Raw genomic sequence first — 23,986 nt, forward strand, 5'->3', positions numbered from 1 at the left:
AAAATATGTTGTGTATTATAATGCCCATGAACCTCCCGAGCCCGCCAACGATAAGAATAATAGCTGGCAATATACGCCTTTTATCAGTATTCGAGCGTGCTGTCCAACCCGTCCCTTCTCCTCTAACGTCCACGTACCGATCGTTGGCCGCGGTTTTCGAAGTTGGCCACTCGAAGTGTACTTTTACACGCACGCGTCTCCTTCATAAATCACGCCGTTCTATTGCGTCACTACATTCGGCCGACGATGCCGTGGATGTAGCGCGCGTGCCAAACGGTTCGATAACACCGTCAAGTCAACAATGCTCCCACCGTTTTTTCACTATTATTATACATCGATTCACTGATTCTTAATTTTTTAGACCAGCCCAGGCAATAGTCTCATCCCATTTGAAACGAACACGCCGCCTTTGGCATCGGAAGGTTGTCTGTTTGAAACCCATGCACCATTGAACTCGAATGTTATCGGCTCAAGACTCTCAGACTATTTCAATTCTCATGTCGATTATGAGTGAAGAAGAAATGAAGAAGAAGAAATTATCGGCGGTCAGCAAAATATTTTGTTTTTTCCGTCAATGACACCCGACACGTTCCGCCTGCAGGTACAATATACAGAAGGTCCGATGAACGCCGATCTGAACCTACGAGAATACCTGAGGACTATCTTACGTACAGTTCACGTCGATGATGATTACTGCCTTTTAATTTCATCTCTTCTTGTCGATCCTCAGCCGTTTGAGCAGCGAATAACGCCAGGCTTCGGCAATTAAAGCACGATAGCTCAGAAGTCTTATAAATAAAATCAGGGTTGCCAGTTTGAAACCTCAGGTTCATCAGTAGATGGGATATTGCTAGGCTTCCGATCGAATTAATGCTGATTGGGAAGATAATCTTGGCCATTCTCTCCGCATCGAACTTATCTACCTAATTGGCTTCACGTGATGTCTATCGATCCCGAGATTCTGTCACACAGAAAATGTAATTTTGTTACCACACGCCATAAGATCAAGATGCACAATGCATACATCACAGTGCCTTATACGCATGTACGAACGTGTATTTATATTTTGATATTGAATTTATTGTTGGGGCACAAAGAGCAAGCCGAAAACAGCGAACGGTGATTTTGAGCAAAGTTTTGAGAAAATTTTGAACACATTTGGTGTGAAAAAGTATCCACGCATGTAGGAACGACCTTGATAGCGATCAAAACTTATACGCAGGGTTTTATTTCACGTGGCCCCGTTTCTTTGTAATCTTAAAAAAAATCTAGAGAAAAGCGAAAAATCAAATGAGCGCAATCTTTCACACAACGTGGAACGCTCATCGTTTCGCATAACCTTTCCTTCGACCTAAACAAGCTATTTAGGGTGAGCCACGGTGGAAAATCGGAAATTTTTATTTTTTTTTCTGCAACACCCTGATACACAGATACAAAACCCTTCCTTTTCGATCCACCATTCGGTTCTTCAAACAATCATAACGGCGTTGATCAACCGTCCGGACGAACCAATCGATACGGAGGAAGGCTAGTCGATACACCGGAGTGCGCGCAAAGCGAGAAGGCCCTCTTGGCGGCGCTCCTCTCGATTTCACCGTTTTCACCTCACCGCCCGCGCCGGTGAATGCTGCCGTATCTCGCCCTACCAAAATCGAATTGGACACTTGAAAGAAACTAAAGGGAACTACTGTCCAATGATGGCACGCCGCTCTTTGCTCTGCCGTTCCAGCCCCTCAATGTGTCGAGCATCCCTGAATCAATAAAGCAGACTGCGGTAGTTTCGAGCGATGCGCGGCATTCCCCTTCTCCTCCTCCTCCGCCTCCTCCTCAAACACACCGTTCCGCTTTATACACGTACGCTCAGCTACACGATCATCTGTGGAACGCCTTTCCTACCCCTCGAATCTGCCACCGTTCGTTCATTTTATTTCACTCTACTTATACGTCCCTCTCCTTCACTCCTTCACTTTTCACCCTCTCTCTGTATGTAGGCCTATGTATATGCGTGTATGTTTGTATGCATGTACGCTACGAAATATTATGGTAAAGAGAGAGAGAGAGAGAGAGAGCGAGAGAGAGAGAGAGAGAGAGAGAGAGAGAGAGAGAGAGAGAGAGAGAGAGAGAGAGAGAGAGAGAGAGAGAGCCTACACAAGTCCCAACTACTTCCACCCCACGCAGCCTCTCTCTCCACCTATGTGCGTGCGCGTATGTTTTTTCTATTCAACTGCTTTTAATTATCATTACTTGGTTTAGCTCGCTCGTTGACATTCAAAGGAGGGTGGCGCACACGAGAGTGAGTCCACAATGTATACACATATCAAGCTATTCAAGCTCGATAGTTTAATATGTGCTGCTTATAGGTCGGTAAACATTTTTCCGGGCTATAAATTCAGTCAAATCGCGTGACGAGGTGCGGGACGTAACACGTGGCTCGGATTTTCAATCATCTTCGAATGCAATTACATCGTACAAGTTTGTCAAAATTCGCACTTAAATAAATTCTACCATGACACCCACCTCACGACACGTAATGAGCAATATCTATATATACGCAATTGAATTTCATGTCAACGATGTTACTTGAAACAGTTCGTTTTGGTTCAAATCCGTTGATGAGATGCTCTTGTCCGGAGCGGGGAATATCTTCATCATAAGGCATCATTTTTATACCGCAAGTAACGACAGGACCCGAGAATCAAAGAGCATTCGGCTACCGTTCACGATCCGTGCGGTGTATTGCAAAATTCGTGCCATTTCGATCGAACGAATACGGCACGTCTTACGCAGAATCACAAGCGGCAACATCGACTATTGTAATTCTTATCAGCGATCGTGTTTGAATACATGGAAAAGAAAAGAGGGAAGCACTTGAGCGCGTTGCGAAACCTATTGAACTCTATGATTTGCTTTGACATCAAATTGAACCTTTCCGACATCTCCCCGCGTCATATCGTTCCCGAAGGTTCCCTCCATATTATTTTATACCTGAATCAAATCCGTGTATATGAGCGTGTACAACGTGCAGCATCCTGCAGATGCTCGATGTTGAGATAAACCTGCAACTGCCCCTGCCTTCCCTTCCTTCCCTTCGTCCTACTAACCCTTCGCCGCTCCGGTAAGGTAATGATATTATTAAAATATATGTAATGCGCACGCCGTATAAGCGGTATGAGGGAGCTCACTCCCACTTCGATTCTCCTCCATGATCCCCAGGTGCACTGCTGGCTGTTACGGAAACGCACAGGTATGCGTCGCTCATATTTAGTCATCCCTGAACGATGTGCCCTAAAATGCATCGCCACAATTTCAATTCATTTTCAATTTTCCCGCAGGAAGTAACGAGAAAATCTTAAGGGTTGATCGGGAGTTGGGCCCCAGGGTGGCGGTCTTCCGAATGTGTACAAGTACAGATTATTGATACCTGAATTTGAACTTTGGTCACTGTATTTACAGCAATCGTGAGAGAAGTGAAAAGGGGAAATGTATAAGTGCATAAGAGCGGAATCGTCAATGTCAGGATTCGTAGAGGAAGAAACGAGAAAAGTAGACGAAAATTGTCTTTATTGTATGCACTTGTATTTTTCACATTTATACACACGCATATGTAGGATATACTCGACACAATATGTGCAATTCGGGGTCCGATTTTTCGCCAATTGAACATTCTTTCTGATCACGAGTGAACGCCTCGGCATGTCCAGTTTTCTTTCACCTACGAGCCCGACAGAATGTAACAAATGTTACCGTATCCACACGTTCAAGTGTACCCGTCGATAGACTTTCGTAATTGATAGGTAAGAATTTCAATAACTGACCAGACGTTCCAGTAATATATTTTTATAAGGGGTGAAATCACCCTAATGTTTGGCATGCCGGCCTAGTAATCACGATAGATAAAAGGCATCAAATGTTTTCAATCAAATGAATTAGGTTGCCGCGTCAATCCATATCATTATACAAACGGTCCTATTGCAGACTTTAAGCCGAAAACGTTTATTCAGAACATACTGAATTTTTCATTACCTGTTAACTTTGCCTGTCCGGTCACTTTGTCCCGCTCAGGAACCCATTTCATTTGCGTTGCGGCCTTAGTTTTTCAACAGTACCTATAACACCGATACACATCCGGTACACATGGAGAGATTTTTATTTGCGACAAAAGGATGTAAGAATCGGATGAGATCGGTAACCGCGGTGCAGTGGGTGGTGCGGTGGATCGAAAAAGGAAGACCGATGGACCAAGCCTGTTCAACCGCTATCATCGGCAAGTCTGCATTATTTCGTATCGAAAAAGAGACCGGTTTTTTTCGTTGTGCACGCCTGTAGATACAGGTGAAAATGTTGTACGATACATTTGATTATTCTGCACAGGTACATTTTACGTACGAAAGTTTCATGTTTTCTTTTCTTTTTTTCTTCTTTAATTAATATTGTACGAGCTTAGGGGAGAATAATTTGGTAAATTTTTTTCTTTTTTCGTTTGAGACAGACTTGATGCAAATTACGAGCACGTTGGAGACCGTGTCGTATCACGTCACTGATGCCGAGGTATACCTGCGCGTAATTAAAAGTTGAAAACATCAAAATTCAATTGCCCGCAAATTTTGCAGTAACAGCTGTTTATGGCCAACTCGGAAGAATGCTGTCCAATTTATTTAGACCACTCCACTTCACGCGCAAACGGAGAGCAGGAATCCTCTTCCACGAAACTTTCCCATTTTTGGGGAAAAATATAACGGACTCGTTCGATTCGTACCACTCCGCAGCGCAGCGTGCGAATTTAATGCAAGTAATATCATCGCCAACTGGTGCGCGTATATGTATATGGCATACAATAAGCATGCCGCAAGTTGGCCCAGTGTACGTAGGAAAGTGTATCGACATCCTTCTACATACGCGTACCTCATACTACCTGTACAGTGCACGTCACCTATACATCTGGATAAACATCCGCAGAACTATCTACAGTACCCTATTCGTACACAATTCTTAGTATGTAACATTGGAAAGTGAAAATGATGCGTAATTTATGTATCGCAGGATGCCTGCATACCTGCGTACGTATAACACAGGTTACACGTGTATCGATGAAAACGTATTTCATGTACCGTACGTGTTATTCTCTTGACTTGAACATTTTTCGATAAGACTTCCTCTGGCAGATGAAACGGAAAGATTGCCATACAAAATAAATTATCGTAATCTAATACGTTGTATGTGATTGCCGCTTATTAATTTACACGGATTGATATTATTATCTTCTCACACATATTCAGTTTTGGTGGGTCCTAGTTAGAAACTGTTCGATGAAATTTGTTCCAAAATACTAACTCACAGAATTGCCCTTATACGAGATCCCTCGTGGAACAGCAGGATTTGAATCCATTGGAGCCCGATACGTCTTACAGCGGTGAAAATGATGAGACGAAAATATGTCACCCTCGTGAGGCGGCGTGGGAGGTTGATGTGGGTGGGGTGCAAACGGCAGCGGTCAATACAATGCAAGAAACCGTCTCGGGTGTTAGTTGGGACAGTTATTTCCAAGGAATTCACTCTAGATATACGTGTATTGTGTAGTATGTAATTAACAATTGCGTTGTATCATAGATTGTTTTAATTGACTTTGTTTAGTTGGAAAGGTACAGTTGCCGGGGGTATACTTAACATTTCTGTTATACGTATAATACATGTATCTGCCTGCAAACGAGGCTTTAGAAAGCTGCCCAACAGTAACTGATAATATCGATTCCATTCATGTTAATAGATATAATGCAAGTATGTTGCCTCAATCGCGAATATTCTCAGTGGAATATCTAGGTATAATATTGTGCGAAGGGGATTTTGGCGCATCGGCAAGGATTTGGGATTGAAGCGCGTGTAAAGTTGCCGTAAACGAAAGATGGCCAAAGGTGAACTACCAAAATCTAGAAAAGAAAGGAATCGATTCGAAATGCGAGTCTGTAAAGCTTTCAAGTTGAGCCGTGGGTGACCTATGTAACCGCATCCGTCAAGAACCGCGTACACTACCGTGGCAATTCCAACTGTGCATCGATAGATCGATCCGACCGTTCACTCAGATGCCGGAGGGATATATGTACAGTAGCTCACTGGGTCCGTTTATTCTTTGTCCAACTGACGCCAGGCTTGTTGCTGTATTCAATCGATGTCAATTCTAATTATTGACAAAGACGAGTGAGTTTATAAAATTTATCAAAATTACTTTTTTATTGAAAGTGGAGGTTGTATTCCTAAGAGCCTAACAAATAACATTCACCGGCTTGGTCGGCATGAAGTTGACTTAAGCACGAAAGGTCGTACCTTCAGAATCGGCCGACAATTCATCTAAAATTCAACGTCTCCCATCCAATCGTCCGGGCAGAGGTGTTCTTTTAACATATTTTTTCAGATATCGGCTCTCGAGTTCGATTCGGCCTCACGAGACAACATTTGCTCATCGACAGGTTTCTCAACCTACGACTTACATCTCGACGAAACTTCATGCGCGCAGCGTGGACAGGTATACATATTATACGATGCGTTGCGTCCCATTGTCTTACGATTAATAATATATACACATAATTTCTACAATTGGTAAATATTATAGTATTCATTCGTTGCCTTTTGTGCCATAGACACTCCCGCTACGTCTCTGCCGAGGGGGCAGCGAGTATACGCAAATCTGCAAATATTTTTTGTAATGCAATCAGCGTTAGGAAAAGTAAACGCGTGTGATCGTTGCTTGGCCAGCTCTCCGTCCAACTTGCCACTTTTTCTGGACAATTGTGCACAGGTGAGAAAGCATCAATTCGGAGTTTTGGCAAGTTATCGTTATACGTACACCTACTACAGTTTCATCAGTTCTCGGAAACTATGAAATGGCTATGTTACGAGTTCGAGCCAACACTATTAACTAAGGGCTCAGCTATTAACTAGAGATTGATAGATAGAGCCTTATAATTTCTTATTCAACACGGCTAGTCCATTTCCGAACTTATCTGGGCCGACATTGAAACGATCAATCATCAATCCATTTGAAATCCCAGTTGGCCGGTATGCTTACGCGTCCTATTCGGCGTGCCGCCGACGGAACGGGAACTCTGTAACTCACGGGTCCGAATCACGTCCGATACTTGCCGAAGCTCAATTATGTCCAGCGGGCAAATACTTCACCGTTTGAAAACTGTCGGCGGTAATGTCTCCGTCCATCCGCCCTACTTCCTCTTTCGTCGGCTCCGCTCCCCCTGCTTCTTACGATTCTTCCGCCTTCGTCTCCTTCTTCTTCTCCGCCTCCTCCTCCTCCTCCTGCTCTTCCTCTTCATCCCCCACCTCCTCCACCCCCGTCAGGGCTCGATTCTTTGAAAAGTTCCATGTCCGTTTCCCACCTCTACCCATAGCACTCGCTCCCCGATCTTCCTTTAAGCGCCGGGATCGGCGTGGTTATTTATATCTAAATGTCAAACAGGAGAAGAGAGGAGCCAAACAAACCTACCTCAGCCTTACAACTGAACACAGAGAGCACGTTGCAACCGAGGGTTCAACGTCTGAATCGACCTCGTTAACGAGTTGCGTCTTTCAGGACAACAGTTAGGTTTGCAAATAACAGAACTGAGAGGACATAGGTGAGGGACTGTCAATGAGTGAGTTGTTATCTATATGTATGAAAAGTCGGACGATCTGTTACGGTAATAGCAATAGTACAAAAGTTTTAAGCGGTAAGCGTTTCCAGGGTGACGTAGGACGGCTGCAAAGGTTGTTGTCAATTTTGGCAAACAGCACGGAATCCTGATCCTATTCACCGATCGATGCGACGATAAATTTTTATCAAACGTCACTCACCTGTCTGGCCAAGGGCAAGAAAGAATTCGGCATACGGCGAGGGCTGCGGCAGCCAGTATGCTGGCCGCCAGGGCTGCGTAAACGATGCAAAGGTGAACCAGCGAGAAGATGTAAAGAGACTTGTCACACCAACGGTTCGGCTCAAACAAGGTAGGGGCGTAATCTGGCCACTTTATATTCAATATCCAAAAATTTCCTGAAACATGCGAACATGAATTCGTCAATGTCACCAGCGCGTCCGAGGTGGAGAAACTCTCATAAAGCATTATCCCGTCGGACAGAGTTGTTGTACCCACAACGGTGGATAAAATACTCTGAAAAACATTCTGTAAATTTACACCATTTTTTGCGGAAGAATATCGTTCATGTCCGGCCTCTCTCCGTAAAGTATTTTAGAAATTGCAATTTTTTCACTGCAGTTGCCGGAGAGCATCTTTGCAGATAATTTCGTCCACCGGGGGAGTCGGTCATCCGGTCAAGGAATTGTTATCAATCGATCTGTCTCACACGCGTGTCCGTGGACTGTAAGGGAGCCATGAAATTTATTCCCCATCAACGTTCGTATGGTTCTCTTACCCAGCACGAACCATACGGCCAAGAAACCGGATAACGCCAGGGAAGCGAGCCTCGTTGGCGACATGTGTGTTCCAGTTTCGGGACCACTGAGAATCTCCGGTCTCCTGGAGCAAATTTGGACGTAGAGAGTCCATAGCATACGCACACCACCCAAAGTACCGCCAACGACCATGTATACCGGTATGTGAGGTTCCCTCGGACAATCTCGTATGAACTGCAGACCTACGCAGCCGAAATTTTTGTTTGCACGACGAATTTCAACGGGATAACCCTATTTTGTTTGCGAAATTTGGCATGATAACGCCTTGTGTAGCGGACACGTTTCTAATTATACCATGCTATTCTGTGAAGTAATCTCCCCGGCTTCGTTGAGCTGGACGAAATTTTGCGAATCCATTTTCACAACCAAAATACGCGACGATGCAGAAATGTTCGTTATGCAGAGCGAAAAACTTACCCATGATCAGCATAACGGGAGGCATGGCCGACAAGCAAGCCAAACAAATCGTGACACCCAACGTCTTACCGATGACACCCAGCGCTCTCGAAACAAAGTCGCAGGTGCTGCCGGCCTCAAGGTGAGCATCTTTCAACTGGAAAGCCAGCGAGCCGTAGGTCGCAACGGCCAGGGTGTCAGGATCTATGACACCCTTTTCCGTAATACTCGACGCACCTCCGCACAGTCGACGTGATTCGTCACCGGAAAACTAAAATGTGTACCTACCGGTGAATTTAGACCTCACAGGCGGGTTGAGGAGAAGTTACATGAAAAACGGAGTTACCTGAGATACAGAGCTACTCGCCCTCCTGGAATCCGCCCAGGCGTTCGTTCCGTAACCCAGGTTCACCTGAGCTCCGTAATTTCCGATGCACCTCGGATTACCGGCAGCGTTAATTTGACGTTCGTTTTGACGGTAAGGTGAGGTGCTTCTGGTCCGAGAAGTTCCTGTAATCAATCGCGGTACAGCCGTTACGTATTGCAAAGCTTTGTTCGGACGTGCGACTGTACGTACGTAAAACGACGTCACCCAGGGTAATGTAGCGAAATCGTAATCCATTGTGAATTACAACTAATTTACACGAGACTTCCTTCTACCGGCGCGGCCGCCTCGACGCAGTCGAAACGGCGTTGCTACTAGTAGGTACCTCGTACTCCGGTATGAACATTACATGATGTAAATATCCAACAACATGAAACGTGCGTTTCGATTGACGCAACGGTCATATTCGGACAGAAATAAAATGCCCGGTACTCGCGTCGTCGACGTTTGAGGGCGTTGTCCAGACCCCGCGCAATTAGTCCACGCAGAAACACAATTGGTATCGACATTCTAATATCCCCGTTCCCCCAACGTAAAAATGATTTATTCGTCTGATTTTCAAGTACATCCGCCGCGTCTCAGCTATGCCCACGGCCAATTAGTGATTATTCTCCGAAACTTTTGGAAAATATTCTTAGATATCATTCATACTCCACGGCTAGGCTACGGTGGTTTATCGTAATTTATCGGGAAGGCAATGAATGAAATCGGGTCCGAGGGATTTGGCCGGTAAAACCTCCGAACTTGTATAACCTACATCCTCTCGATCTTTGAGATCTTTGTGCCGTCGATGTGTTTGCAATTTATTCCATTCGTTGAAGATGTCGTTGCCAGGCCTCGTTCGATCCGATTACGATACTGAACCAAAGACGAGTCAAAATGTTACTCGGTTTCAGGCGTGACAGATCGGGCATTATTGCCGATTAATAATAATTCGTTCGATGGGCGCTTGTTAGAATTTTCAGACGCAATACCGTTGGCTACATCGACCGCATTGCAATAATTCAAATTTATCGCCCGGCATAAACCTAACTTCGACGTATCGACCGCGCCTTCGATTCGTCTTAATAGGACTCAGATGATATCGGGTTATCATTATCTCATTGTCAGCCGATCGCCGCGTTTTACCTGGATAGACGACGTTATATATGGTTATATAATAATATAGCGGGGTGTAAACTTGGGCATTTGATCGTCGGGCTCTGCCGGAAAAAAGTATCGAACGAAATGATCGAAAATAAGGCAGAATCAAAATTGAAGCAAGAGGATGCGGGAGGGATCGGCAAACGATCTACCTGAGGAATATCAACGTTTTGTTATAAATAGTAATTGTATGATATACGCACCCTGGTCAGCCGAAGCTCTGCGAGGTTCGAGGAAGGTGAGGCTGCCTCTGGGACTCCTCCGATCCTGAGAGCCGCCAAGGCTACCCCTGTTATTCCTTTCGGCATCCCGTGTGCCTATGCTTCCCCTGGGACTTCTGTTATCGGTCTCGATTTGATTTCTATCGACTTGGCCAACCGCTATGCTGCCTCTTGGCGATCTGTTCGATTCGTGAGGGCCGACAATTGATCCTCTCGGGCTGCGATTTGATTCGGGACAAATCGAGCCTCTGGGAAAACGATTCGGTTCTGGGGTTATGGAGCTGCGCGGGCTTCGATTAATCGATTCCTGGACAGCGGAGCCGCGAGGGTTCCGACTCGCGTCTACCGGCGGTCCGGCATTGCTCCGCGGTGTCGTCCGCAATTCCGGAGTAATTGGATCGTACTCGAGGTTTGCGACCCTACCGCGGTGATCAGGCTCGGCATCGGAGGCACGGGGATGCCTGGAACTTGGGGCGTAGGCGCTGTTTTCTGTAAAAAAAAACCAATTCCTCGTTCCTTGCGCCGTAGCTTCGACCGGCGACGCACCGTTGCGTTTCCCTCGGTTCACCTCGGGTACCAAACTGTTTCGCGGACTTCTGTCGTAACCGAGTCGCGCAGGATCTGACAGAAAAGGATTCCTCGGACTCGGGGCGACATCAGGTGTCAGGGAGTGTCTCGGACTCCTGCCGATCGTTGCGTCGAGGGCAAAGCTGTTTCTCGGCGAGCGACTCGCCTCCGGCGTCAAGCTGTTTCTCGGGCTGCGATTCGCTTCGCAAATCGAAGAGCTGCGAGAATTCCTTGAGTACTCATCAGGTGTCGGGGAGTTTCTCGGACTTCTATTCGGCTCCGGCTGCAGAAGCTGACCGCCACGTACCGATTTTCCCAGATCGATGTCCTGCGCAATTCTTTGACAGACCGTCTGCAAACGAAGTATGTCCTCGAATATGAAAAATAACACACGACACCCGTCATCCCATCGCAAATTATTACTATAGCAGCGGAAGATGTCAATACAAGTTAACCTACCCATCAATCCGTCTATCGCGACAATCAAAATACCGAGCGCGCACGCGATTCCGACTTGATACGATACAGACATCAAAATGAGTCTACGAGCCAAAGAATGAATGTGAATGAATGTTCACACCGAATTAAAAAAAAAAAAAAAAAAAAACTCCAAATTAAAAATCGAACCTGTAACAATCGAAGTGGGGAAGTTGAAGAATATTTCATCATTCGCTCGTTTTCTCTTTCTCACTCTCATATCTTTTCTCCAACCGGTGGCAAAATCAGATTCATGAGGTACTTACCAAAATCCATGGTATATGGACATGCAGAGTTTTTTGAATGGCAGATGTACACTGTTGTTCAAATACTGATTTTCAACACCCTTTCAAATGCACTCGAAACTTTTCCATCCAAGTACAAGACATACTCGTATACAACTATATACAACACGTCAATCGCTTCGCTCTATTGGAATTCACCACTACCGATTTCGTAGACGCCAACTCAAAGCGGGTGCACGGGTGCACCTGTATAATGCGTGTGCGTGTGCGTGTGTACGGAGGTATACGATCTATGCACGTCGCATGAATATGCACGTACAAATATGCATACGCTGTTGAACAAACTTCGTGTGGGGCGGTGGGTCAACGGATAAGTTCACTTGATCATGAATCTAATTTATTACTACAGCGATATGAGGAAGAGCGAGAGAGAAGTCAGGTACTTGTGTTTCTAATTACGTGGACGTGATAATATTAAGATCGTTCTCGATACTGAAAACGGCGGTACATTCCGCAAAGCGACATGTTATTTTGTGCACGAAAGCCTCTTCTGTTGGTCGAAACCGCTCCGTTATGAGTTTGTGGGTTCCGGCTGTTCAAGAAACTCTCACAGAATTACGTATCAAGATAAACAATGAATGTATCCGACCTCCTGGGATGCTTCCGCGGTCTTGTCATCCTCGAGAGCAATATCGGGCACAATACTGCCTCTAGGTGGTCTTTCGGAAAGGTTCCCGTTGTTTGAGAGAGTCGCCAGAGCCGTCGGTCTCTCCGCTGCCACCGACGCACGACGACCTCTCGTGCTAGCAGGTGATACCGAGGTTGGATTGCCCTGAGGAGAGTTGGCGGCGCTGCGCGACGCCCGGCGTCGTCTCGATGATGTGTTGCGGTGGAGCATCACAGAATCATCTCAATCCTAAAATGTCAAGTTAACCGGTGAACGATGAAAGTTGATCGAACAAATTTTTCACTTCGATGGTCATTCAAGTAAGGTTGGTAAGTGCAGATTGTTCATCTGCGTTTCATGTTTACAAAAATCGATCTGATGCTAGATATAACATTTACCTTCATAAAATCTGTACGCCAGGGATTTTGTAATAGTTTGTATGTATACGGATTATATGGCTATACCTAGATGAAGGATTCGGTAAAAATCTACAGGTATCTTGATATATCTACGTATCGTAGCATGCGATCAAATGACGTGCACGGAATGACCGTCGCTGATCGTATTGGTATAAAATTCATCGACGCATACATCTTTGTCGAAACGATGATATGCCAATGAGCCGATTCCCGTTTGTTACGCATACTGACCGGAATACCGTAGTAAATACCAGCCGGGGCGGGGGATCAACGATGATATCAGTGAAATGACCGTAATGAGCGTCGCGATCACCCTAATTCGAATGATTCACTACGCAAGAATCATCTACTAAAATATATCAGGCCATGATTTTACACGAAGTAAGGAAATTTTTTGTAGCGACGGACAATCACAATGAGACTGCGCTGCACCAATTTGCTGCCAAATATTTTGAAAAATATATCGAAGTTGTTCTACTTTGAAAACAAATTAATATCGTGTAGAATGCCGTTTCGCCAAATGTTTCGTTGTGGATTTATGAAGTCTTCGACTGTAACAGTGACACGCATACAAAAATGTTCCGAAAAGTCGTGCCACTCTTCCATCACTGTGTTGAAACAAAATATATGTGTATTATCAAGCCACATCGACGATCAATCAACATAGCCGCCAGGATGAAATGGACTGCAACGTCGTGATATTTATAGCCTGATATACCGCCGCTGTCAAACCTATGAGGCGTTTCGTAACACACCTTGTAGTATTTTATATAACGTGTAAGGAAGAGCTCGCGTACCTTAAGAGTGGACGGGCTGACTTGGAAAAAGGCAGCTCGATAGGAAATTGCCAAAAGTTCTTTGCTTCCGAATGCATGCAATAACGACCAAACGCAATCAGACCCTAGGCCGCTTCGATTAGACCACCTGACAAATCGTGGTATTGTTGATTTTTTGGACAAGCGTCAAGCTACTCACCATCTACTATAGGCAACTCATTCCACGACCCGAGCTGCTGGTGTGTATATTCCACGGCGTTTACTTATCGAGCGGTGTACGGATTTTTGTTGGAAATTGGTGTATATATTATTCAGCAAAATCAAGGAAATATGTCACTCCGGAAAGTAGTTCTGTAGCTCAATTTAGTGATAAAATTGAGATCCGGGTGCGACGTTTAACATTGCGGGTAATCAAACCCGCCAGACCGTACACACGTATCAGAATTTGTTCGAAATTTACACAAGCATTTGTTTGAAGTCACACAAGCCGCCTGCCCGGATTATATATTATCGACTTGTGTCTCAGCTCGGCGTTCCGAGAGTCGCGCTAGATATTTCACCGAGCAGCCAACTCCAACGAAGGTCAGACCCTCACTAAGGGCGAAGGTCAGACCCTCACTAAGGGCTGAAACGAACGCGAGAGAGCGTTAGACTCGATTCAGCCCCGTCTGCGTGCCTATAGGCAGACCCAAGGTCCGTAGATAGACGAGCGGACGAGGGAAGTTCTTTTACGCATGGGGAATTTTATGTAGGAAAGATAATGGCGATCGCATTGTCAGACTGTAGTATCGTATAAAACCCACACAGTATGTAACATAAATTGGAACAGCTGTTATAGTATAAAATTAACACACTATACACAAATTGGAACAAAAATGGCGACCGCGCAAAGACCTTCCCTTGCCCGGTTCGTCTCTCTGCGGACCTTGGGTACAATCCTACGATATTCCGCGTAAATTTACGACCCGTGGTTCCGAATGAGCACCGTTGGCACTGCCGGCCGCGTGCGTCGACTTATAGTACCCTACAAAAAAAAAAAATTTGACAGGATTCTGCGTCCGACTTGTGTCCAACATTTGTAGCGGATCTATGTCGAATCCGACAGAGGTCTGTCGGATTTTTTTTTATGTAGGGGAGGTTCATCGGGACGCGGGAATAGAAACCGGACACGTTCCGAAATAAAATTTTGGTCATCAAGCCGCAAACAGAGTTCATTTACGACAGAGCCGAATAGGATCTATCCTTGTCTCTCGCCTGGAGGATAACTTCGGATTTTGTGTCGGATCTGTGTCGAATCCGACGGAAGTCAGTCGGATTTTTTATGTAGGGTATGGACTACGCCTAGCATGGAAATGCGCTGACACATGGGTACAAATAAGACTGGACGATAATTGAAATGATTTTCTTCGAAACACGTACGTATTCGAAATGTGAAGTTGAATTTTTAATTTTGGGTTGAAAATGGATTTGAGCCGTCACTTTAAATTTTCTATTGACGATGGGAAAATGTATGTGTTGAGTTATTTAACACATGCCTATGCACAATTGGATTTAGCTTTTCCCAAACTTCTATAGCCAATATTCCAGAATGATTCTGTCAAATTGAAATAAATCAGTTTATAATTTTTTGGTCTTTGTTTGATTTTCAATCTGAGGGAGAGCGTGTTTATCAATGCATCGCCCAAACGAAGTAGGAATTTTATGAACGACTTTACTGAATCGTACGTGTAGACCCGGCATGACGTTGACCCCTGTGGTATCTCGTTCCAGAGAAAATATACGGTTTTAGATTACAACACACGGATAAACTGCACGATATTGCATCTCTCCCAATGTTTCGACAGCAATGACTATACAATTCGTAAAAGAATGTTATACGATGTATCACAAAACGAATTATTATGTATCAAATTTTAAGCAGAGTTCATTCGCAACAACCGAACATTAATCACATGGTTTATTACGTAATTTTTACAACATTTTTCAGACGAATTTATTCAGCAGGGCTCTAAATGCTGAGAATTAGTAATAATAATAATAATAATAATAATAATAATAATAATAATAATAATAATAATAATAATAATAATAATAATAATAATAATAATAATAATAATAATAATAATAATAATAATAATAATAATAATAATAATAATAATAATAATAATAATAATAATAATAATAATAATAATAATAATAATAATAATAATAATAATAATAATAATAATAATAATAATAATAATAATAATAATAATAATAATAATAATAATAATAATAATAATAATAATAATAATAATAATAATAATAATAATAATAATAATAATAATAATAATAATAATAATAATAATAATAATAATAATAATAATAATAATAATAATAATAATAATAATAATAATAATAATAATAATAATAATAATAATAATAATAATAATAATAATAATAATAATAATAATAATAATAATAATAATAATAATAATAATAATAATAATAATAATAATAATAATAATAATAATAATAATAATAATAATAATAATAATAATAATAATAATAATAATAATAATAATAATAATAATAATAATAATAATAATAATAATAATAATAATAATAATAATAATAATAATAATAATAATAATAATAATAATAATAATAATAATAATAATAATAATAATAATAATAATAATAATAATAATAATAATAATAATAATAATAATAATAATAATAATAATAATAATAATAATAATAATAATAATAATAATAATAATAATAATAATAATAATAATAATAATAATAATAATAATAATAATAATAATAATAATAATAATAATAATAATAATAATAATAATAATAATAATAATAATAATAATAATAATAATAATAATAATAATAATAATAATAATAATAATAATAATAATAATAATAATAATAATAATAATAATAATAATAATAATAATAATAATAATAATAATAATAATAATAATAATAATAATAATAATAATAATAATAATAATAATAATAATAATAATAATAATAATAATAATAATAATAATAATAATAATAATAATAATAATAATAATAATAATAATAATAATAATAATAATAATAATAATAATAATAATAATAATAATAATAATAATAATAATAATAATAATAATAATAATAATAATAATAATAATAATAATAATAATAATAATAATAATAATAATAATAATAATAATAATAATAATAATAATAATAATAATAATAATAATAATAATAATAATAATAATAATAATAATAATAATAATAATAATAATAATAATAATAATAATAATAATAATAATAATAATAATAATAATAATAATAATAATAATAATAATAATAATAATAATAATAATAATAATAATAATAATAATAATAATAATAATAATAATAATAATAATAATAATAATAATAATAATAATAATAATAATAATAATAATAATAATAATAATAATAATAATAATAATAATAATAATAATAATAATAATAATAATAATAATAATAATAATAATAATAATAATAATAATAATAATAATAATAATAATAATAATAATAATAATAATAATAATAATAATAATAATAATAATAATAATAATAATAATAATAATAATAATAATAATAATAATAATAATAATAATAATAATAATAATAATAATAATAATAATAATAATAATAATAATAATAATAATAATAATAATAATAATAATAATAATAATAATAATAATAATAATAATAATAATAATAATAATAATAATAATAATAATAATAATAATAATAATAATAATAATAATAATAATAATAATAATAATAATAATAATAATAATAATAATAATAATAATAATAATAATAATAATAATAATAATAACAACAACAATAATAATAATAATAATAACAATAATAATAATGTTTATTTAATCGGCCGTGGAGCCAAGAGTCCTTGCGGCCGTCCAATAAGACAATACATAGAACAATGAAGTACAGTATAAATATATAAAGAACAGACACAAGTAAAACTATAAACAGGGTTCAAATGTAGTGTAGTATTACATACACAATGTAGCTCACATCACCCACACATCGCACATTACCAGCAATTATAATTCAGAAATTAAAAAAAAAAAAAAATGAATATAAAAACAAAAATGATATGTAACAAGATACAATAAAATGATAGCATCGACAACAACATGTCAAGTGATCTAGCTCGATTCGATATTTAATAAATAATCATAACAGTTTCCACGAAACTCTTGGAACGATGGCTGAGTCGTACAGTAGTCCGGCAGCAGGTTCCAATACCTGGCAGCCGCGGCCATGAACGATTTATCAAATTTAACACCACGACAGCGCGGAAGCTCAAGGTAGTCTTGCCTGACATCCCCTCGGCGAAAGCGAGGTTCAAGAATAAGCAAATCTCTTTTGATGAGTGGCTTTTGATTTAACACAAGAGCTTTGTATACTAAGCAGTCCAGGGAAAATTCTCTTCTAGACCGAAGTGTGAGCCAGCGGAGACTGGCAGTATTATCAATTTCACTACGATCTTGGTATACTTCTATGACGTTTCCACGTTGCAATTCCACCTATGTGAAGTTCGCTTGCGACCTTCGAATTCCATGAAAATCTTTACGCAAAATAATTGCTCCCAAATTGCTCTTAATTGTTCTCTAATTGTTATTATTCCCTCGTGAATTGTTGCAGAATTCAAAGCGAGTGGCCCCTTCGACCATCACCGTAGTTTTATAACATCGCATCAGGAATATTTGAAACTTTCACACGTCCAGAATTCGAATTCGAGTATTTCAGTAAAATTATAATGATACCAATTCAACAGCAAAGTTTTGTGCGTACTGATTCCCATGTAATTAAGTGTTGGTTACTTCGAAGTAAAAGTTCGCAAAATTGAAGGTAATACGTACATGTTTAATCTTGATGCTGTGTAACTTTCAACGATCAAGTCCTGCGCTATGCAACGTTTGCTAAACACATTGTTTATTTCATAGTACGTGATTCAAAAACGAGATTTACCTGGAGCATCGAACGATCAGTTTCAATCAAAAATTCAACTCGGTGTCGATATCCGCAGATTCCATGATAAGTATTTGAATGATCAGGGAAACTCAGGTGGCTTGAAACTCTGCAAATACGCTTGATCGATCAAAGCCTCAAGTATATGAAGCTTGATCTCAAAATCACAGTGCAAGTCCGAAAGTTGAACGTAATTGTTCGTTGCAATCAACACTGTGTGTGAGTGGGGTTGCCTATTATGCGGCGTAGCCTATGCTCACTCAGAAAATCTCCTCTAGGGTTTTTTTCTTTTGTCAGCCTACCGGGACAATCCCTAGAAACTATACAGTCAATGCGCATGCGCGAGTTTTATCGGCTGTTCGGGCAGGCTGGCCACTCCGACTCTCAGCTGCCAAAAACCTGTGTCTGGCGGCGATGTGATTCATACGAATTTTTCAGGTTAGAATCTCAAACAGTCGAGGTAGTGACTCGGAAAGTTGATTCTACCACGAACGGTCGAAACTTGATGCTAATGCTTTCTGAAAATTGGCTTTATTCGACCGAAATGAGAAATCTGTTGGGTGCTTGGAAGAAACGCAGCAGGTAGGTGGGAACACTTTATTTGATCACTTTTACTATTTCGTACATTAGAAATAACAATGAAATTTATTTCTATCAACAGGTGATACGGCCAAAATAATTACATCTCTAATATTCACTGTTATCTGCCTATTCAATTTATCGCACGTACAAAGATCATCGCCACATTCAAGCAACTAAGCAACTTTCTCACTCTCTTGTGATTTCAGGCGGTAATATTGAATTTTATCACTTTTGAAAGTGAGACATTAAATCGAGCTTTCAAAAAATTTAAATATCTCACTATCTGTAAGAGAACTGTGAATCTATTTTTTCTCCACAATAGTTCAACAAAATTTACAAATAGTCGATAGTCAACGCGTTTTTTCCGATCAATAAATTATTGCTACTACTATTGAAAATTTTCCAATGTCTATCAGAGTTCATTTCGAAAATTTTCAATGATGTTCGATTGAATAAATGAAGGGATCCTAATACTCAAATCGAAAATTCAAGTAATATTAGATTTATTAAAATGATTTCTGTATTTCATGTTAGTGCGGTTCGAAACAAAGAAAATCTAATTAGAAGCGTCGAACTCAGGAACGTAGATCATATCCTGTGACACAAGTTGAAAATTAACTTTCTCAAAATGCGTCTTAACGTCACAATTAGTTTCAAGGACAATAATGTTTTAAAGTAATGTCACAACAGTATTACGAGGATATTGACTTATCGGATTCAAGATTGTGTCCCTTGTTCCATCAAAACAAATGAATATCTGATTTTCAACCAAGTTGATGAAGATTTTTTTCCAAATAATGTAATCCGATACAATATCTTGTTCATAGTCCTGCGAACGTCACCTTGTAACAAGGATATTTGGAAAAAGTCGCTGTGTTGCAGAAGCCATTATAAAATTCTTGGTTTTCAATTCATGCCAATGACTAACTTCTACGTTTCAGTTTCCATATCCAATCTCAGGATGAGAATTTTCTTGTTCCAGACAACGCTAACATGAAATGGAGAAATAATTGCGGTAAATGGAGATTCACAAGCTTTCAGTCTTAGCGTAAGACCCCGTAAAGAGTGTAAAATTGAATTTGGTTTTAAGCTGTCGATAAATTGCATTGTAATAAAAAAGTTAGCGAGCGAGTAAATCCTATAGCAGACCAAGTGATTAATTGCAAAGCAACGTGTGCTAGTAAGTGAAAGCATTCTTTACACTTTACTGGGTTCCGCGAGACCGAAGCACGGGTGATAACTGCAACTAGCTAGCCAGATGACACCGTCAACTAAGATTAACTTTAAATACATTTTTAACTAAAGTTATTTAACATTTCTAGATTTGGATTGGCTCAGTTTGCCTAGCAAAATTCAACCCTACAATCTAATTGACGACGTGAAAGACTATTTATCTGAATTTAATGCCAAAGAGAGTAAAAGTAAGCTTCAGAATAAGGTACCTAATTAAATGGCATAAAATTTAAACAATAATGCTGGTCAATGATATTGCTTGAATTACAATGGTGCACAGAGTGATTCCTCGGTAAAATGAATTGGCAGCAACGGTTAAGTAACAAACTTATCGCTATCGGCTCGATCAAAGCAAAATGATGGGATATTCAGTCACAATTATCTGTAGTATATCCCGCTCTTCAATTTTGCTTCAACTGATGTTAAGAAGGTGGCGATGGCCTGATGAAATTCACTCTGGCACCCGATGTCTGACGGAACAACCAGGTTTGATGGTTTTAATGATTGCATCGCTGGAGAAACCAGGATCCTTGCTACAGAAACGTTTTGACCATCAGGTGAGGCATAATTTTCCTCGTGTTAATCAAAGTTTAAACTTCGAACCTGCTGAAAAAAAAACAAGCTAATTTTATCATTGAATCCATGTTAAAATATTTTAATAGCCAAAGATCACAGAATTAGAAATTTACTTACATGCTTCCCTGTCTGACAACTTTAATCCCGCTTTGACGATGAATTATTTCGTACCTGAAAATATTAGAAGCTATTATTATCAAACAGGAGCTTCTGATAGTTTCGGATACAACTACTTTCAAATAAAATGCACATAACAAATCGTGAATGAAACGCATTTTTAATAATATGTAAATAAAAAATTTGTTCACAATAAACGTTGTTTACTTACCTACTTCTGTTTTTCCAGACTCCCACTTGTTAATGACATTTCACATTGAATTTCGGATTCTTTCTTTCTATAAATAACACGCAATATCTGTATCATTTGATATTTGCTTTTCCGTTGAATTCTTTATTGCGTCACCCATAGTCAGATTCATTGCTGAAATCAACTAAGAGAGGGCGCCACCGTAGTTATCAGCTGGGACGTAACAACGATCGGAATCTCGAGAATGAGGTCAGTATATTTTTGACCGTCAACGCGATTATACACTCGTTACGCTTTCCGGACAGTTAATTGGCGACGAGGATACATCCAGTGATACAGTGTGCACAGTGAACGCGTGTGTATATGTGTGTGTGCGGTACACTTTTCCGACATAATCTAAAATCTAATTCCCGAATCTTCCGGAAGCATCCGTTATGACGTCACATCACGGACGTAACGCTCTGAAGAGGTCCCATGATTGAGAAGTGCAGGCGTCGGTGTTGCAGCGTTACGTTCAGGGTATTCACATAACCCACGGACGCCATCCGCCGAGGCGTCCGACTGTAACGTCGGTACGGTACCTGGTGAAAATTTCCAGATAATAGACACTGGAATCGTTCACACAGCTACAGTTAGACTCACATCAGTAGTTTTGGTCACCAATGCGACTGTCAACTCGGAGTAAAAACGGAACGCAGTTCGCAGTTGACTGCGTGACGACACGGTCGGCAGTACTCGAAGTATGTTTCGCAATACACACATAGTCAGATTCATCGCTGAAATCAACTGAGAGAGGGTGTCACCGGAGTTATCAGCTGGGACGTAACACCGATCGGAATCCTGAAAATGAGGTCAGTATATTTTTGACCGTCAACGCGACCATACACTCGTAACACTTTCCAAAAAGTTCATTGACGACGTGGATAAACACAGTGATTGAGCATGCACAGTGTACATATGCGTATGCATCTGTACAGTACAGTATTCCGACACAATCTAAAATCTAACTGCCGAATCTTCCAGAAGTGTCCGTTAGGACCACTGATATATATATACACTGGATTGGATATTACCGTATACTCTACGTGTAAGCTCGTGCATCCAATTGAAAAATTGAATTTCCGCCATCTTGTACAGAAAGTTGTCACAAAATGCGCGCTAGATGTGAACTGCGTAATATATGCTATTTAGATCTAACGATATATTCGTCACACAAAAAAGTTTTTGACGAGTAAAATAATGTTTGAGACATTAAATGAAGAACAAATCATTTTTTCAAAAGTATATTATTATTTACAATTATATGGTGTAAAAGATCATTAAATAATGTGACGAAAAACTTGTATTTAAGGTAGTACCGTGATAAATCACTTTTCTTACAATATCTTTCAATTTTTGAATACACATAATTTGAAGTGTCCTTTATACGTAGGAATTTTTTTTAATAGTCCTTGCGGTACTAAATTTTGCAATATTAGCGATCAAAAGTAGTACAATTTACATGTATTCCCTATCCCGACCGTAGTTAGAGTGAGCATTTTATTTAATAACAGCCATACTTTTCTTAGAATTTTTTTTAAAAACTGAGAATTATTAATTGAGGATATAACAAGTAATTTTTTTCAAAAAAAACTTAAACAAGCGGTATTCATTTTCTTGTAAATAATTCTTAAAGTTTGTTGCTTTTAATGATTTTCAAACTTCCTCTCATAACCTGACCCGTGAGAAATAGTGACTTGGCAACGTTGCCCTACGCGAGAAGTTTAAAATGCCATAAAGGCCCAACGAATTGAAATAAATGTCAGAACTTTGCGGGTATAGGTTACGGTACGGTTCAGTCTCCAATTATAACTAACCTCAAATTGATTTCATAACAATACAATTCTCTACAACACATGCTTGAGGGGCAAGAGATACTGAGTTAGAATGCAACGTTGCCAAGTCAGACAAAAGACGCAATGGGAAAATTTTTATACTTCTGCGCATATGACAGGAAGCCCAAAGGTGTACTGTATCTCAACTACTTTTTACTTTAGTTATAATGTTTTATACAAGGGATATTTCTCTGGAAGTTGAGGACTGCTGCTATCACGGTACTACCTTAAGCGTGATTTTTCTTTATGTTCAAAAGAAGTCCTCAATTCTAAGAAGTTTCCGTCCATTATCCTTCATCCTATGGTGGGCTGAATTCCATACGGATTAATCAAAAATTTGTATAACACTAATTCAATCGTTAGGGAATCCATTTACCACCCATTGATCATCAAAGTGGAGCTTAAAACATGTAAAAAAAGTTTTGAATTAAATTATATCGAATTGGGTGAGTAAAAACTTTATTCAAAAATATGGGGAACAAAACATTCCTTGCAAACGTTAAGGCATTTTTATAGAGTTGCGTGCGATAAACCACAACCGTAATATAATTAGTAAATGCCAGAAGGGGTGACAACGATCGGCTTTGCCGACGACGTAGCTCTGGTGGTGACGGCAAGGACGG

The 23,986-nt window shown here is 39.3% G+C and overlaps 1 protein-coding gene and 2 long non-coding RNA genes across 6 annotated transcripts; 1 reads left to right on the plus strand and 2 right to left on the minus strand.

Moving 5' to 3' along the window:
• Positions 1–6,206: 6,206 nt before the first annotated feature.
• LOC107225393 (serine/arginine repetitive matrix protein 1-like) lies at positions 6,207–14,325 on the minus strand. 3 transcript variants are annotated; one of them, XM_046745250.1, is made up of 8 exons: positions 13,948–14,325; positions 12,536–12,802; positions 10,580–11,516; positions 9,195–9,358; positions 8,870–9,119; positions 8,413–8,634; positions 7,837–8,032; positions 6,207–7,413 (listed from the first exon to the last, which is right to left on the minus strand). In XM_046745250.1, the coding sequence occupies exons 2-8, from the start codon at positions 12,782–12,784 to the stop codon at positions 7,341–7,343; spliced, it is 2,091 nt and encodes a 696-aa protein (XP_046601206.1). In that variant the 5' UTR covers positions 12,785–12,802; positions 13,948–14,325; the 3' UTR covers positions 6,207–7,340. The 3 variants fall into 3 exon arrangements, with proteins under 3 accessions (XP_046601206.1, XP_046601207.1, XP_046601208.1); XM_046745251.1 differs by having other exon boundaries at positions 6,207–7,447; XM_046745252.1 differs by lacking the exon at positions 8,413–8,634.
• Positions 7,469–8,372, plus strand: LOC124295377. Its single transcript, XR_006905325.1, has 3 exons — positions 7,469–7,619; positions 7,727–7,986; positions 8,256–8,372. It is a non-coding gene; the product is annotated as an uncharacterized LOC124295377 (long non-coding RNA).
• Positions 14,326–21,026: 6,701 nt separating the features above from the next.
• LOC124295392 lies at positions 21,027–21,673 on the minus strand. 2 transcript variants are annotated; one of them, XR_006905340.1, is made up of 3 exons: positions 21,511–21,673; positions 21,300–21,353; positions 21,027–21,212 (listed from the first exon to the last, which is right to left on the minus strand). It is a non-coding gene; the product is annotated as an uncharacterized LOC124295392 (long non-coding RNA). The 2 variants fall into 2 exon arrangements; XR_006905339.1 differs by having other exon boundaries at positions 21,027–21,209; positions 21,511–21,672.
• Positions 21,674–23,986: the final 2,313 nt, after the last annotated feature.

The sequence above is a fragment of the Neodiprion lecontei genome, chromosome 7 (assembly GCF_021901455.1).
Source record: "Neodiprion lecontei isolate iyNeoLeco1 chromosome 7, iyNeoLeco1.1, whole genome shotgun sequence".
Classification (NCBI taxonomy): Eukaryota; Metazoa; Arthropoda; class Insecta; order Hymenoptera; family Diprionidae; genus Neodiprion; species Neodiprion lecontei.

What these genes read in the sequence shown, in the direction of transcription:
- LOC107225393 (XM_046745250.1), bottom strand. Translation starts at nt 12,784, where the DNA reads ATGCTCCACCGCAACACATCATCGAGACGACGCCGGGCGTCGCGCAGC. An exon ending in CCGCGGAAGCATCCCAGGAG is followed by an intron (nt 11,517 to 12,535) that starts GTCGGATACATT and finishes CTTCGTTTGCAG; the next exon opens with ACGGTCTGTCAAAGAATTGC. An exon ending in CAGAGCTTCGGCTGACCAGG is followed by an intron (nt 9,359 to 10,579) that starts GTGCGTATATCA and finishes GATTGATTACAG; the next exon opens with GAACTTCTCGGACCAGAAGC.